General features: G+C 40.5%; 1 protein-coding gene across 5 annotated transcripts in view; it reads right to left on the bottom strand.

Moving 5' to 3' along the window:
- Procr (protein C receptor) overlaps positions 1-18,042 on the bottom strand; it is a 44,067-nt gene that overhangs the window by 7,707 nt on the left and 18,318 nt on the right. The window contains exons 4-5 of one of the 5 annotated variants that reach the window (XM_021246894.2): positions 17,667-17,785; positions 939-7,456 (exon numbers count right to left, since the gene is read on the bottom strand). The exons of 1 other annotated variant lie outside the window; for it this stretch is intronic. In XM_021246894.2, coding sequence (XP_021102553.1) covers positions 17,700-17,785 — 86 coding nt within the window. In that variant the 3' untranslated portion in view covers positions 939-7,456; positions 17,667-17,699. Of the gene's footprint in view, positions 1-938; positions 7,457-14,875; positions 16,072-17,666; positions 17,786-18,042 lie in introns of those variants that run through there. 3 more of the 5 variants (XM_021246895.2, XM_087188940.1, XM_013066736.3) reach the window with 3 other exon arrangements.

Raw genomic sequence — 18,042 nt, 5'->3', positions numbered from 1 at the left:
GTGGGACGAAGGTTACTTTCTCAGTGGGATGCAGACAATCCAGGCTCCTTGTGCCATCTGGACACCGTCTCCTCTGTTTCTCGGAAAGCCCCTTCTCTAGAAAGTGGCTCTGTGCATTCCCAAGGCTTTGCCCTACAGCACAGGGTTTTAGATAATTTTTGTTTCATTTTGTATTTTGGGCATGATTTTAGTTGTAACCAGTGAGGAAGAAAAGCTGAAATAGGTTTATTTTGTCATATCAGCACCAAAAGCAAAAGTGGGAATTTTGATTACTGACAAGTTTAATTGTAAGAATGTAAAGGAAATACTGTACACAAAACCCAGTGGTAACAGTTTCACTGTTATGTAGATATATGATACACTTACCAAATACTCCTTACAGAACTGTTGGGCAATTCTGAGGTTCACACTTTTACTCTCCTCATCTCTAACTGAATTATTTCATAACACTCATTCTCTGGGCAAACAAACACTTAGAAGACAATTTCCACCTCTGACCTGTTTGTGTCCCTACATTCGGCTAGGTTACATGAAGGCATGGCTGTGCTCTCTGTGGAGCCCTTGCAGTTCATCCTCTCTTGTCTACTTGAGGACATCACTCCTGTCACTGCCCTCTTGTTTTTTCCCCCCCGCATGATGGAATTTTGCCTCCCTATGGATTATCCTTATAAGTGTACAGGCTGCTATATTATCTACTGTCTCAAAATAAAATCTTTTGATCCCGTAACTTTTCTTAGTTAATCCCACACTTCTTAATACCCTTAGTCAATACTCTGCTTAAAACCTTAGTTCTTTGCTCCTCTATTTGAAAAGCCAAATATTTCAAGAGTTATTTATACTCACTGTTTCAAATTAATTTCCTCACTTTCTTTCCTGAGCCCTTTCCAATCAGGCTTTTGTCTCTATTCAAACTGCTGCTATCAAGGTCACCAGTGAACTTCTTTTTTTTTGGTACTGGGGATCAAACTCTGGACCTTGCACTTTCGAGGCAGGCACTGGAACCACTGAGCTAAATCCCTGGCCCCAAGGTCACCAGTGAAGTTCATCAGTAATCAGTTCTTAGCCCTTAACTTATTCCACATGCCAGTAGAATCTGTCACCCCTGATCACTTATTCCTAGCAACATTTTTTCACTTGTTCTCTGAACCACTGCTTTCTCTTGGTCCCTTTCCCCCTCTTCCTCCTCCTCCTTCTTCATTTTCTTCTTGTACTGGAGCTTCAACCCAGGGCTTTCTCACTGAGCTACATCCCCAGCCCTTTGTTATTTTTTTGAAACAGGGTCATACTAAGCCACTAAGTTGCCCAGGCTGGGCTTGAATTTGTATTCTTCCTGCCTTAGTTTCCTGGAGTATTGGGATTACAGTCATAGGCCTCCATCTTGGTTCTCTTCTTAACTCACTGGCTATTTCATCTTAGTTTTCCTTGATGGCTTGTCTTCAATTCCTAACCTTTGAATTTTGGAGCATTCCCAGGGTTTCTCACCTTGGGTGTTTTCTCTATCTATACTATAGGTCCCATCCACTTCATAGGCTTAAGTATAATTTTCTAAAATTTAGGTCTCCAGCCTAGAACTCTTCCCCCAATTTCTGGCTTGTATACCAACTGCCCATTAGCATTTTGCTTTGGGTGTCTGATATCAATATCTGCAGAATGGATAGATTCCCCACCAAAACCTACTTCCCCTAAAGCACTTCCATAAATGGCACCCATAGTGTCTAGTTGTGCAGACAGAAAACTTCTGAGTCATTCTTTTTTAATATAGATTTTGCTGAGACATAACACTGATCCCAAAAAGTGTGCAAATTACAAGGTACAACTCAGTGAATGTTCACAAAGTGAGCACATTTATAGTCAGCATCCACATCAAGAAATAGACATTTCAAAAAAAAAAATACACATTTCCCCAGAAGTCCTTTGGTTCCTTTTGTAATCAGCAGCTCTGTGAAGGTATTCAGTATCTGGCTTCTAAAACCATAGGTTAGTTCTGTGTATTTCTGAAATTTATATAAATGAAATCACATGGTTTAGGCTTGTTTGTATCTCATTTCTTTCATTCAACATTATATTTGTGAAATTTGTTCATATGAAGGCATACAGTTTTCTTTTTTTTTGGTATCAGGAATCGAACTCGGGTCCTTGCACTTGTGCAGCAGGCAGTGAAACCATGGAGCTATATCCCCGGCCCAAGGCATACAGTTTTAATCTTTCCATTCTCATTGTAGTAGTTTCATTTTGTATAATATGCTTAATCATTCTATTTTTTTGAAGTGGGAATACACATTTATTATTATTGTTATTATTATTTTGAGACAGGGTCTCACTATGCAGCCCAGGCTGGCCTTGAACTTGCAGTGATCCTCCTGCCTCAGTCTCCCAAGTGTTGGGATCACAGCATGCACCACCATGCCCAGATGGACATCTATTGAAGGGGGAAAAGAAGTATGCTTTGCAGTGAACAGACCTAGTCCTTTTATTCCTGATAGGTGTTTACATACTTTCTAGTTTGGGGCTCATAGTGATAATGCTGCTATTGTCACGAACAGGGTCTGAGGAGGATTCCACAGCACAGGTAAGGAACGCAAACCCACCCTGCCCACAGAATGAGTTTGCAGGTTTCCTGACTCCTGTCTCAGGAAAAAGAACTTTCAGGACACATCAGTAAGGGGCATAAAGAAATTTATTAGGCAGATGTAAAAGTACATACTCAAAGAAATGAGTGTGGGCCCTCAAGAGAGATGGAGGGATCCTATTTCCTGGAACTGGGAACATTTATGGTGCTCTTTTTTTGGTACTGGGGATCAAACTCGGGACCTTGTTCTTTCGAGGCAGGCGGTGGCACCACTGAGCTAAATCCCCAGCCCCTATGCTGCTCTTGAGGAGATGGAAACCCAAGGGAAAAGTAGTCCAAGCCCCAGAAGGGTACTGGCTCAATTTATAGCTTTATGCCTTGTTTTTTTCAAAGGTGAACAATTTAAGCATTCTTTGAATTCTCTCACCTGTTCCTTTATCTTAGGATCAGGTTCCTATTCTTACTTTCTCAACTAAGGCAATGTATGGACCTACAGTATTCTTGAGGAATTTGGGTGTGACGGTCCAGAAGGAGAGGAGTTTGTGGACAGGCATAGCCTTGGGTAACTTCAGTTGTGTCCTGGAAGTTTTGGTCTTCTTAAAAGTACAATTGAGAAAGGAGTTGGGCTTAGGGAGTGAGGACCCCAAAATGGAGTCAGGAAGCCCAAACTGCAGTCTGCTGAGTCATCACCCTCCAGGGACCACACAAAAACATCTGCCAGGTGTCCTATAACTGTCAGGGACTTCCCCAGAGCATGATTAGGCAAGCCACTGGCTCAAGGGCACATGGGCCCTGCATGGGCACTGTGTAAACACTGCCTAGAATATGTAGTCTCCAATGAAGTAAAGATCATGTTGCTTGCACAACAGCCTGAGACACTTAAAAACACCACGACAAGGAGCTTTTTTGGGTATCCTGCTGAGGACCCCTCCCAGCTAGTGGGAGATCTACTTCTTTACCGTTTGTCTTTTAATTACATTTCCTTGCACCCTACCTCCTCCACCTGTGGTTTCGTTCTTTATCACCGCAGGACATGACCCTCATGTTCCAGCAACACAATTTTATTTTTTTTGTTATCGGGGATCGAACTCGGGTCCTTGTACTTGCGAGGCAAGTGGCAGAACCACTGAGCTAAATCCCCGGCCCTGCAACACAATTTTAAATTATGATTTTCCTTGTCTCTTTTCTACCTGTCTTTATTTCTTCTATCCTCCTTTACTATGACTAATCTATGTCTTTCCATAAACCTAGGTAAACATTTCTGTTAGGGTATACACCCAGGAGGCATATATTCAACTTTAGTAGATACTCCAAACAGTGATTGTAGTTGGGTTACTGGGTTCTGGAATACCATGGGATATTTCCAGAGATTCTTTCCAGATTCTTGTTGCCTTGAGTGAAGAACTGGACAAGACATCCACCAAAAGTAGTGAAGTTTTACATTTATTAAAGGTAGGAAAAGAAGTATGCTCTGAAGAGTGAGAGCAGAGCACTGAGAAAGAGGGCATGGTAGCCACGAGGTTAATGGCTGGTGTCTTTTGCATCCTCCATTCCTCAGACTGACATCAGATGTAGGCTGTCCAAGAAAAACCTGCTTGATCTCACAGCAGAAGAACTGAAGATAGCTCCTTCTGATTGGACCCAGGTTCAGGGCTTGGAAACTGTTATTCTGCACATGTGTCCTGGATCTCCAAGACTGAGAGGTCATGCTCCCTTGCCAAGCTGGCTGGCCACTTCCTAATCTCGTGCCTCAGTTGCACCAAAATTTTTTTCTTTTGGAGACAAGGTCTGGTCTTGAACTATGTAGCCTAGGCTGGCCTTGAACTTGCAGCAATTTATCATACCAACAGCAATGCATGAAAGTTCTGAATGTTCTATATCCTTGCCAATATGGTCTTTTTCTTCTTTCCTTTCTTGTTTGTCTTTTGCTTTATATCTATTTTGGTGGGTAAATAGTAGTATCATATTGTGATTTTAATTTGCATTTTTTTGGTACCCGAGATCAACTCGGGTCCTTGCGCTTGCGCAGCAGGCAGCAGGCGGCGAAACCACTGATCTAAATCCCCGGCCCTACTTTGCATTTTTTTAAACAAGAAAAGCTTTAAGTTAGAGGTAAGATAGGAAAGGACTCTGGCTTAGATAACTGGAGGGGGCACACATAGAGGGATTCAAACTGGCCCACCTACAAGGCTGGTGGCAGCTTTTAAGGATTTTAAGGTGGGCTGGGGTCTGCTTGCTCATTACTTCAGTCCTAGTGTCATAGCTCTGGAATCCTTCTGACTGAGGAGTCATCCCATTTCCAGGAAAGGATCATCTGTGGGGCTCCCCCTTTCTTGGAATCCAGGTGAACACAGGTTTAGGACAATTGCTCAAGGCTTCTGAGCGTGGCTGAGGTCCTTGTAAACCTCTTATCGTGTTGTCCTCAGTCTAGAAGGGGATGAGACCCTGTAATTTAGGGCTAATCAATCTTGTTTTCTCAACTTTTGGACAGAGACTCCTTAAATTTAAATATAAAATGTATATAATATATAATATATAATATATGATATATATATATATATGTGGCTAAGAAGAGATTTGACCCAAGATATATAGTAACAAAGGATACAAAATGAGGATCAAACTTTGTTCTGCTTTTAGTTACCTATTGGGCATTTGTAGGCCCAAGTGAAGAGTCAGAATAAGTGGCTTTTAAGTCTGGCTGTTTCAGGAGAAAACACAAATCATGCTTTTAATAAGCATCAGATAAGAACCTGGATTCTGCCTGTTTCACCAGCCATATGGTGATCCCTGAATATCTTATACTGAATCATTCCCCGGAGAGACTTTTTTTTTTCTTTTTTCTTTTTGAAGACAGGGTCTCCTTATGTAATTCAGGCTGGCCTTGAACACACTACATAGTCCAGTCTGGCCTCGAACTCACAGCGATCCTCCTGCCTCAGCCTCCAGGGTGCTGGGATTACAGGCGTGCACCACCATGTCCTGCTCTTGTGAGCCTTTTTATCTTCCTTAGTTTTGGTTTGTAAGCCTTGGTTATTGAACATCTAGGTCAATTATACCAGTCTTAACATGGGAGTGTAAGTCTTAATCCTAATGTAATTTTCTCTGGATACTGGGAATCAGTGTCATATCACAGCTATCTTATGGGAATGGCTTATTATGTCCAAATAATGTACAGATTGTCTGTTAGAAATACTCCTGAGGAATGTTAACAGACCACAGTTATAAAGTTTTACAATGAAAATCTAAAACAAAGATGATAAGAGCAAACAAATCTAGCATAATAAAGAAACATAGTAAATCTAGCTTTGTCAAAATTAGTGTTCTTTTAAGCAGAATGTCCTTGTATATAGATGTACTTCACAGGTGATTAATTCCTAATCTTGAGCTACTAGAGTGACACTGCCTATAGTATATAGTATTTAGGCACATCTTTCATAATACAACTAGAAACAAAAACATAGGCCTGAAAAAAAACCACTTATCATTACGAACAATTTGGTTTTGAGTGAAGAAGTAAGTCAAAGTGTTTTCTCAAGCTCTGTACTTTAGAAAGCTTGTACACTTCGGGAACATAAATGCATTTTACATACAAAGAAGTCAGTAATAATCAGCATCACGGTTACACAGACATTTTTACATATCAACTGAGCTTTTTATTTTTTGTTGTTGTTGCCGGGAATCGTACTCGGGTCCTTATGCTTGCAAAGCAGGCAGTGAAACTACTGAGCTAAATCCCCGGCCCTTAGCTTTTTACTTTTAAGGGAAAATTTGGAATCTATGTCTCAGCAGTACAGCTATAATGATGTGCTTTTGTATTTAACAGAGCTACGAAGTTTACTGACAAATCAAAGAATAGCTTTAGATCTCTTACATGTTATGAAATAGTGTTAATAACCACAAATAATTTTATTACATGATATACAACTTTATATCATTTATACAAAAACAGAAATGACTACTGTACTTAGTTGAAGCTAACAGAGGTAGGCCAGGTTTTAAATGGCGGGACTATCCAAACAGTAGAATAATAGCAGAAATGTTAAATTTTACTGACCATTTGATATGCTGTTTTTTTTTTTCTTTTCTTTTCTTTTTTGAGTCAGGGTCTCCCTATGTAGTAGTTCAGGCTGAACTTGAACTCACTATGTAGCCCAGCCTGGCCTCAAATTTGAGGTAATTCTCCTGACTCAGCCTCCCAAGAACTGGGACTATAGGAGTGCACTACCATGCCCAGTCATTTGATATGTTTAGGATCCAGATGAGTACAGTATAAAAGAGCACTTACTGGTTACTATACCTGTATCAAACTTATACATATTTAGCTTTACTAACTTTGCACATTTACACAGCACATTTAGTCCTCAGATGTATACGTCTCTAATCTCAGATACAGTCCTCCCCTATCAGAAATCAAACTCAGGACCTTGCACTTGCCAGGCAGGCATGGCACCACTGAGTTAAATCCCTGGCTCCTCAGATATAGAGTTTTAAATATACTATAATAGAAAAAAAAAGTAGCTGTTCTTTTAATCAGTGTTATAAATTGATTCTTTAAAAGTTTTTTTTAGGTAATCATGGCTTGTGTTGGTCTTGTCCAGCCCCTCGCTGCCCATTTGTTATCTCTTGGGCTGTTTCACCAAATCCTGCCATTCTCCTCCTATTTCAACCCCCTCCCCTGGATTTCTATCCTTAATCTGAAGGAGAGAGGAGGGGTGGCAGTTGTTTTCTGGAGCTGAACTGGGGCAGCTGGCCTTGCCTCCCAGAGGAATAGAAATGCTTAGATGCTGGATCTAGGAGCTCCGGTGGCAAGCTGTGGCTTTTGGTAACTTGCAGGTGTAGGCTGGAAGCTAAGCACGGCCATCATCTACATGGAACTGCTGTAATCTGGAAGAGACAAACTTGGAACTAAAGTTAAGCAAGCGTGGGCCAAATACTAGTACCAGTAGTTTTAAAAATCCAAACTGTGTCAAATATAGATGCAAGTACTGTACATCTAGAAAAGAACACATAACATACTTGGGAAGGGAAAAGCTCAAAATTTTTGTTTCTAAACCTTGCCAGGCTTTTTTTTTTCCTTCAAAAACAAAGTGGTTTTTAAAAAAACAATCACATTTTGGGCCGGGGATTTAGCTCAGTGGTTCTGCCACCTGCCTTGCAAGCACAAGGTCCCCAGTTCAATACCCGGTACCAAAAAAAAAAAAAAAAATCACATTTTTAAGTACTTAATTTAAGCAAAGACTAAGACAGTGTAATAATAGCAGTTTATCTATGACAGAAAAGTAAGCAAGGCTTTTTAACACACATGTCTTGAAAATATTAGTATTAGGTCACAAAAACAAACCCATAGGGGCCGGGGATTTAGCTCAGTGGTTTCACCGCCTGCTGCACAAGTGCAAGGACCCGAGTTCGATCCCCAGTCCAAAAAAACCAAACAAACAAACCCATTAACAGATCAGGTAGGTCATAGGTATTGACTCTATAGCAAAATAATTTTTTTTCTTAAAACTAATTGTTATTAGAATACTAAATAAGTTGTTCTTATACAAGTTATTAACTGTAGGATATCTTAAAATGATGAATAAATCTCAGTCACTTTGAAACTTATTTTTTTGGTACCGGGGATCGAACTCAGGACCTGGTGCTTGCGCAGCAGGCACCAGAACCACTGAGCTAAATCCCTGGCCCCTGAAACTTATTATTATTATTATTTTTGAAACTTATTATTTAAAGCTCATTTTAAACTTATTGATCTATAGATTGACAAAAGTCTCCAGTTTTAGATACTTATTATTCCTCTAGTAACTCTGAAACTTCTTTTTTTTTTTTTTTTTTGGTACTGGGGATCGAACTTGGGACCTTGCGCTTGCAAGACAGGCGCTGAAACCACTGAGCTAAATCCCCGGCCCATAACTCTGAAACTTATTAAGGGTCAGATATTTTTTGATCTTATCTATATATATATAAATATCAGTATTTCTTTTTTTGAAACAGAGTCTCTCGCTATGTAGTTCAGGTTGACCTCGAACTCACTATGTTGTTCAGGGTGGCCTCAAAGTCGCGGTGATCCTGCCTCAGCCTCCCAAAAGCTGGGATTACAGGCGTGCACCACCATACCCAACTATATCAGCAATTTATGAAATATATTTAATAGATCCAAATATACTCAGGTGTTCTGTTATAAACATTTATTCCATTTATATTTAATTTACCTATAAAAATCAAGACATTAAACCAACATAATATTATTATTTCTTTGTCAAAAGAAACCCTAAAAGTCACTATGCTTGAAATATAGAAAGCAATGGACATTGTATCTTACATTTTAACAAAGATAAATATCCTAATCGGCTAACAATTTAAGCAAAACATATTTTACTAACTTTAAAGACATCTTTACTCTTATATCCCAATTTAAATAAATTCAATTTGTTAAAGGTTTACCTAGTTGATGTGAACAAAAGGCACTTGGACTAATTTGTTTATCTATATTTTATCATGTAGGTACACAAACATGAATATATCAACCAAGATATATATATATCTTTTAAGGTTTTATGTAAACCACAAGCCTAGCAGTCTTTATAGGAATTGTTGGGCCAGGTGTGGTGGTGCATGACTGTAATCCCAGTACTCAGGAGGCTGAGGCAGGAAGGTCCCTGTGAGTTCAAGGCCACCCTAGGATACATAGTGAGTTCAAGGCCAGCTTGAACTACATAGGACATCCTGTCTCAAAAAGCCAAAAAAAGAAAGAAAAGAGAAGTAATTAAAAAAAATTATTGTATTTTTTTTCTGTATTAAATTCTTTTATTGGTATGTTGTAGGTATACAACACAATTACATTTCTCATTGGGAATTGTACCTTTATGTAATGCATCTTGGTTCTTATTTTTTCCCCATTCCTAGCCCTTCCTTCACACCCTCCACCCTTCCCTATTTACAAAGACTTTATTTCCATTTTTTCCATTTCTCATCAGTTTTTCCTTTCCCTTCTTTCCTTTCCCCTGCCCCTCCCACTACCCCTACCCCTTTGGACCTTTTCTTCCTATTTTGCATTATCGATTATTCATTCTAATCATTGGTACATTTTAGGTATACAATATAATGACATTCATCATTGGAAATTTGCACCTTTACATAATCTCTTCATTCTTATTTTTCACCCTTGCTCAGCCCTCCCTTTAACCCCTCCAGTCCTCCCTATTTACAAAGATTTTGTTCCTGTTTTTCCATTTTCTCATATTGGTCCCATTCCCTTCTATCCTTTCCCCTAGCCCTCCCACTTCCTTCCCCTTTGCCCCTTTTCTTCCTATTTCACATGACCTATTATACATTTAGTCCTTATTTACACTTTCAGTTTCTCACACCAGAGAAACTATTTGGTGTTTACACATGTGTGTCCTATTTATTTCACTTAAGAGTATGGCCTCAATGTGCATCCACTTAGCTATAAATGTCTCTAATTTCTCATTTTTGATGGCTGAGTAGTACTCCATTTTATAAAAAAACCACATTTTCTTGATCCAGTCTCCAGTTGATGGGCATTTGGGCTGTTTCCAAGTTTTATCTATTACAAACTGTGCTGCTATGAACATGGGTGCACATATATCACTGTGGTATGATTCTTTTAATTCTTTGGGGAAGATCCCCAGCAGTGGAATAGTGGGGTCAAATGGGACTTCCAGTCCTAGTTCTTTGAGGTATCTCCATACTGATTTCCACAGTGCTTGCACCAGTCTACACTCCCACCAGCAGTGGAACAGGGTTCCTCTTTCCCCACAGCCCCGCCAGCATTTGTTATTGGTTGATTTCATGATAGCAGCCATTCTTTCTGGAGTGAAGTGGAATCTCAGGGTTGTTTTCATTTGCATCTCTCGAATGACCAGTGACTTTGAACATTTTTTCATGTATTTATTTGCTATTTCTACTTCTTTGTCTGAGAAATGTCTGTTCATTTCAGATGCCCATTTTTGGATTGGGTCTTTAAATTAGGGAGGTCTGATCTTTTTAAGTTCTTTATAGATTCGAGATAGTAGACCTTTGTCTGAGGAAGAGCAGGTGAAGATTTTTTTCCCACATTGTGGATTGTCTCTTCACACTGCTGGTGGTTTCTCTTGCTGTGCAGAAGCTTTTTAATAAGAAGAGATCCCATTTGTTGATTGTTTGTGCTAGTTCACGGGCAACTGAGGTTTTGTTCATAAAATCTTTTCCTACACCGATGTCTTCAAGGGTTCTACCAAACCTCTGTTCCAACTGGTTCAGAGTTTCTATTTTAATATTTAGATCTTTAATCCATTTTGATTTTAGTTTAGTGCATGGTGAGAGATACAGGTCTAGTTTTAATCTTTGGCAAGTTGAAGCCCAATTTTTCCAGCACCATTTATTAAAGAGGCTATCTTTCCTCCAGTGAGGGTGTTTGGTTCCTTTGTCAAAGATGAGATGGCTGAGTGTGTCTGGCGTTGTTTCTGCATCTTCTAATCTGTTCCACTGGTCCTCAAGCCTGTTTCTTTGCGAGTACCATGCTGTTTTGATCACAGTAGCTTTGTAGTATAGTTGCAGGTTGGGGATTGTGATACCCCCTGCCATGTCTCTGTTACCTAGAATTGCTTTTGCTATTCTGGGTCTCTTCTTGCTCCAAATGAATTTTTGGATTGTTTTCTCGAGCTCTATGAAGTATGCTGCTGGGATCTCAATTGGAATTGCATTAAATCTATATAGCAGTTTTGGAAGTATGGCCATTTTCACTATATTAATCCTTCCTACCCAGGAGCAGGGGATGTCTGTCCATTTTCTGATATCATCTTCAATCTCTCTTTTCAGAGTGCCATAGTTTTCAGAGAAGAGGTCTTTGATTTCTTTTGTTAGGATGATTCCTAGGTATTTCAGTTTTTTGGATGCTATTGTGAAAGGAATTATTTGCCCTATTTCTCTCTCAGTGAGTCTATCATTCATGTAGAGGAAAGCTATTGATTTTTGTGTGTTGACCTTGTAACCAGCTACTTGACTGAATTTGGTTATTAAGTCTAGAAGACTTTTGGTGGAGTTCTTGGGGTCTTCTATATAGAGTATCATGTCATCTGCAAATAATGACAATTTGACTTCTTCATTACCTATCTTTATTCCTTTTATTTCTTTCTCTTGTCTAATTGCCATGGCTAATGTTTCCAGAACTATATTGAACAAGAGTAGTGATAGTGGACATCCTTGTCTTGTTCCTGATTTGAGTGTGAAGGATTTCAGTTTTTGACCATTTAGTATGATATTGGCTGTTGGTTTTTCATAGATGGCTTCTATCAATTTGAGGTAGAGACCATCTATTCCAATTTTTTGTAGGGTTTTTATCATAAATGCATGTTGGATTTTGTCAAATGCTTTTTCTGCATCTATGGAGATAATCATATGGTTTTTGTCCTTGGCTCTATTGATATAGTGTATTACATTAATTGATTTTCATATATTGAACCATCCCTGCATCCCTGGGATGAATCCCACTTGATCAGGGTGTATGATCTTCTTGATGATCTTCTGCATTCTGTTTGCCAGTATCTTATGAAGGATTTTTGCATCTATGTTCATTAGTGAGATTGGCCTATAGTTCTCTTTTTCAGTTGGGTCTTTCTCTGCTTTGGGGATCAAGGTGATGCTTGCTTCCAGGAATGAATTTGGGAGTATTGCTTCCCTTTCAATTTCATTGAAGAGTTTAAACAGTAGTGGCAGCAGTTCCTCTCTAAATGTTTTGTAGAATTCAGCAGTGAAGCCATCAGGGCCTGGGCTTTTCTTAGCTGATAAGTTTTTAATTACATTTTCAATTTCATTGGTTGATATTGGGTTGTTTAGAATTTTTAGGTCTTCTTCGTTCAACTTTGGTAATTCATATGTATCTAGGAATCCGTCCATTTCTTCTGTGTTGTCCATCTTATTGGCGTATAGGTTCTGGAAGTAGGTATTGATGATCCTCTGGATTTCTGCTGGGTCTGTTGTCATTTCACCCTTTTCATTCCTAATTGAATGGATCTGGGCCTTTTCTTTCCTTTTTCTGACAAGGTTGGCTAAAGGTTTGTCAATTTTGTTGATTCTTTCAAAGAACCAACTCTTAGCTTCATTGATTTTTTGTATCGTTCTCTTAGTCTCCATTGCATTGATTTCTCCTCTGATCTTTATAATGTCTTCCCTTGTATGAGCTCTGAGGATGTCCTGCTCTTCTTTTTCTAGAAGCTTGACGTTCAGCATCAGGTTGTTTAATTGGGCTCGTTCTGTTTTCCTAATATGTGTATTCACTGCTATGAATTTCCCTCGTAAGACTGCTCTCATTGTGTCCCATAGATTCCGATATGTTGTATTGTCATTGTCATTTAATTGAAGGAACTGTCTGATTTCTTCTTTAATTTCCTCTGTGACCCATTGGTTATTCAGAAGTGTGTTGTTCAATTTCCATGTGTTTATGAAATTTTTTGAGTTTCTTTTGCTATGGATCTCCAATTTCATCGCACTATGGTCTGATACTATACAGGGGATAAGTTCAATTCCTTTGCACTTACTTAAACATGTTCTGTGTGTGAGTATGTGGTCTATTTTGGAGAATGACCCATGTGCAGCCGAGAAGAATGTGTATTCTGATTTTGTGGGGTGGAAGACTCTGTAAACATCTGTTAAGTTCATTTGTTGAAGAGTTTGATTGAGTTCTAGTATTTCATTACTTATTTTTAGTCTAGTTGATCTATCTATTTGTGACAGTGGGGTGTTGAGGTCCCCCACTACAATTGTATTAGTGCATATATGACTTTTCATGTCCGTTAGTATTGGTTTTATATAGTTGGGTGCACTAGTGTTTGGTGCATAGATATTTATGATTGTCATCTCTTCCTCTTGGATTCTTCCCTTTACAAGGATGTAGTGTCCTTCTTCATCTCTCTTAATCAGTGTTGGTTTGAAATCTACTTGATCTGCCAAGAGGATAGGTACTCCTGCTTTTTTTTGGGTTCCTGTTGCATGCAGTATTGTTTTCCACCTTTTAACTTTCAGTCTATGAGTTTCCTTTTGAATTAAGTGTGTTTCTTGTATGCAGCATATTGTTGGATTTTGCTTCTTGACCCATTCTGCCAGTCTATTTCTTTTGATTGGTGAATTGAGACCATTAATGTTGATGGTTATAACTGAAACCTATTGATGTGTCATTGCCATGACTTTTTCTTTTTGTTAGGTTCTCCCCCTTTACATTTAATTTCTTGTCATGCCAGATGGGTTCACTCTGCTTTGCTTCCTGGGGTTGTGATCCTCAATGTCTGTTCCTAGGATATTGTGTAAAATTCTTTGGAGTGCTGGTTTGGTATTCACGAAGTTCCTAAGGTGCTCTTTGTCATGAAAGTATCTTATTTCTCCATCCATTTTAAAAGATAGTTTTGCAAGGTACATCAATCTGGGTTGGAGGCTGTTTTCTTTTAGGGCTTGGAATATGTCACTCCAAGCTCTTCTTGCCTTGATGGTTTGTGTTGAGAAGTCTGCTGTGATTCTGACGGGCTTTCCTTGGTATGTGATTTGTTTCTTTTCTCTGACTGCTTGGAGAACTTTATTCTTCTGCTGTGTTTCTGGAATCTTAACAATTATATGCCTATGTGTAGATTTTTTTTGATCAAGGCTATCTGGAGTCCTATATGCCTCACTTATCTGTATGTCAAACTCTTTTCCTCCGCTTGGGAAGTTTTCTGCCATTATTTCTGTGAAGAGATTTTTTATGTCATCTGCACTCTCTCCTGTTTCTTCATTGAGCCCAATCAGTCTTATGTTATTCTTTTTTGCATCATCTAGCAGCTGCTGGATTGCTTTCTCATGTTCCCTTATAATTTTGAAGCAATTTTTCTTTTCCTGGTCACTAATTGCAATCTTATCTTCTATATCTGAAATTCTGTCCTCACACTGGCTCATTCTGCTGTGTAGACTTTCAATGGAATTTTTCATGTCCTGGAAATCTATTTGCATCTGTTTTATGGATTCCATTTGTTTCTTATGTTGGGATTCCATCATGTTCCTCAGTTCCTCTCTAGATTTATTAATCATGTCTTGCACTAGGGGCACAATTTCTCCTATTACCTGAGAAATTATTTCTGATTTCATTTTTCCCAGATCCCCTTTTGTTGCCAGTTCAGTGGGTCCAGGTGGTTGAGTATCAGAGTGTTCCATCTCATTTCTCTTTGGGGTTGCTGTAGGTGATCCGGAAGTCTGGTTTTGAGACTTACTTATGTGTTTTCTCATTTCGACTGGGGCGGGGGGCTGTTAGCGCCTGCACGGACTACCTCCTCTGAGCTGGGTGAGGTGGGACAGGGGCCGGGAGCAGCGGTAGGGATGGTGACCCAAAAGCCCTTTCCTGTGGGCTGGGAGCAGCCGGAGGGATGGTGGCCGGGAAACCCCTTCCTCTGGACCAGGAGCAGTGGGATGGTGGCTCAGAAGCCCCTCCCTGTGGGTCGGGAGCGGTGGGAGGGATGGTGGCCCGGAAGCCCCTTCCTCTGGGCCAGGAGCAGTGGGACGAAGGCTCAGAAGCCCCTACCCCTGGGCCGGGAACAGTGGGAGTTCAGTACCTTGGTCTGGTGGCCTGGTGTCCTCTGCGTCTTTGTAGTGTGGAATCAGGTGGCTGCCTGTCTGCCTCGGGATGATTCGGTGTCTTCCGCGTGACTCAGGACCTCGGCAGGGCGTGCGCAGACCTGCCTGTCTGCAGCGGGGTGATTAGGCATCTTCCGCCTGACCAAATTATTGTATTTTAAAGAGGTCTCCTTTAACATTTTTTCCCCTTTTAATCCCAAGTTTTAACCTTGCATTTTAGTTAGGGGTGGCTGGGATAACCAGCAAGCAACCTTGAACAACTGGTGTTTCAGTAAGGATCATAGAGAAATAAATCAGATGAAAGACCAGTGTACAGAACCAAAAGGGAGAAGAAATAAGATGCATTCCAAAATTTAAAAATGGAGCAGCTGTGGTAGTTCCTTTAGGAATTTTAGAGCAGTTTACCGTGCTGAGTTTTGAATTAAATTTTGCTTGAAACTGTTCTTAGAACACAGTTTGGTGAAGGCTTGTCTGTTGGCTGGAGTCCATGCTAGGGATATGTTTTGGGTCAGAGTGTGCTGTTTTGGGAGATTCCTTCCCGAATATCACCAGTGGGCCAGATACAACCTTTTACGTGGCTCCGAAAGCCCCACGTGCCAAGGGGTCTGGGTTAGGTCAAGATGCGGGGTGACTGCCCCCTCATCCGCATCTTCCCAATGAGCTTCTAGAGCTCCATCTAACTATGGAGCAGTCTGTTCTGCTGAGGTGGTTCCCTGAAGACGGCTGGGCGTCCTGGGCTGACACCTCCACTAAGACCTTCATCACCTAGGGCCACCCAGAGTGGGCCACAGGGAGCATTTGTCTCTTTTCTTCAGAGCCTGGAGACTCTCATGTAGATAGGTTAATGGGTCTGTTGATGCAGCCATCATATTTTCAGCCTTTATCAAGTCAATCAACATAAATGCAGACTAACAGACAAAAGAACACATGAAAATTACAATCAACAATCATCACAAACACAGACCAACAGACAGACAAGAAAACATATAGAACATATAGAACAGGTCAAACAATTACATTAAATTAGACTGTACTGTTAGATGTATTGCCCATATGGTACTACAATAATAAATCTTTTTTACTCATAGCTGTAATTTAGAGCAGTTACCTAGAATTCTCCCTACGACTTACTAATAATGGGACAGATTCTGGTTTCTTAACACATATGTTTTTCTTTTTTATAAAGCACATATGCCAAGCCAGGACACACTGTAGTATTTCACCTTGAGGGCTCCAGTGATACAGTCAGTCAACCTTGCTACTGAGGTGACCCAGTTGCGCTCCCTGCAGATGTCGATCATAAAGTGGCAAAATCCTGCTCATGGTCTCAGTCTGGCCTCCTGGTGCACATCTAGTATGCCACTACAGAAACCCAAAACAGCTCAAAGGGTGAAGCAAATTCCCTTGTTGAAACCAAAAGGCCTAACACCAGAAGCCCCCAAAGAGCTCAAAAGTCAAGTAAGAGAGCAAGGTCCATTGTTGGAAAGGAAGTTACCAGGAATTCAAAGCTGGAGGCTTATCACATTTTAGGGCTTATTTTTCTGCTCTACTAAATAGTGATAGAAAGCAACTGATGTTGGCCAAAGTGGAAAGATAAGGAAATGTCCCTTAAATAAAAGTAATCTGAGCAGCTGCATGGGACCATCCAATCTTCTCATCCAGGGTCAGTTAGTTGTGAGTGGCTAATGCTCAGTGTTGTACTTTTTCCTGCTGTGGCTTGTCAGATTTGTTACCAAAGTTTTAGGCAAGACTTTCAGCTCCAGGTCCGAAGAGACCTGGCTCAGCCACCCATCTCATAAGCCAGCTAAGGAGATGAGTGCTGTGAAGGGCAGGAGAGGAGCTTCATGCAGTATGGCCAACCTAGGAAGCACAGAGATGTTTAAGACCTGTCTTTGAGGGGCTGACAGAAGATCTGGGACTGATGGAAGACAAGGCTGCAGTCAGGGATGGAGCTGAGGGAACACATGTTTCTGGAAGTCCAGGCATGTGTGAACTGTCTGCCCACTCTAGTCAGCAGGAGCACACAGCTGAGAGACCAGATTTCTAACTTGACCCAAAGAGTAAGGGTTGGCTTCCATTGACCCTGAGTGAAACAAGACAAGGAGTAGCAGAGATTTTCATATGAACTTTGGGATCTGTGTTTCCCAAGGGATCACCAGAAGGGGTAGAGGTCCCCACCCAAAAAATGAGAGTGTAAAGTTGCCACAGAGCAGACAGCAGTTAGAGAAAAACCAAAGCAAATCTGAGAAATTTGGACATCCTGCCCAACAAAAGATCTGATTCCAATCCAGAGCATTTTAGAGAAAGAACCAAGGCCTCTCCAAATCAAAGACTGAGACAAATCAATGTCTAACCAGGACAATTAACTGGGCCCTGCCACTGCCGATTAGGAAAGGCCTGATGGATTCCCTAGCATCCTAGGGGAATTTGACATGAAGGATTCAGGGGAACGAAAAAAGGATTAGAAGAGTGACTGCAGAGCTGTTTTTCACTGGGGACTCACCTGTCCAATCTCACACTGTCCAATCTCAGTCAGTTACGGGGTCCAGGTGAACCCTGCAGCAGGCTGGAACAGCTCCACGTTGGACACCAAAATCTGTCGCCAGCTAGCATGTGCCCTTGCTTTTTAGTAATAATGGAAATTAAAATAAAAGCACAAATTTACAAGAAAAGTTTTTGTTGTAAAATTAGAGAGAAGACAGGAAAGGTCTCCAGCTTAGGTAGCTGAAATGGATTTATATTGGCCCTGAATTGTTTTTGCTGAGACAGGGTCTTCCTATACAGTCCAGACAAGACTTGAACTCACTTTGTAGCTCGGGCTGACCTCAATTTGTGATCGGAGGAGTGCTGGGATGTGCTCAGGAGTGCCTCCTGAGTGC

The sequence above is a fragment of the Heterocephalus glaber genome, unplaced genomic scaffold (assembly GCF_053883595.1).
Source record: "Heterocephalus glaber isolate CG9 unplaced genomic scaffold, H.glaber_assembly_v1.0 deba00001532, whole genome shotgun sequence".
Lineage (NCBI taxonomy): Eukaryota > Metazoa > Chordata > Mammalia > Rodentia > Bathyergidae > Heterocephalus > Heterocephalus glaber.
The sequence above is the reverse complement of the archived record's forward strand: the minus strand, read 5'-3'. Positions and strand labels throughout refer to the sequence as shown.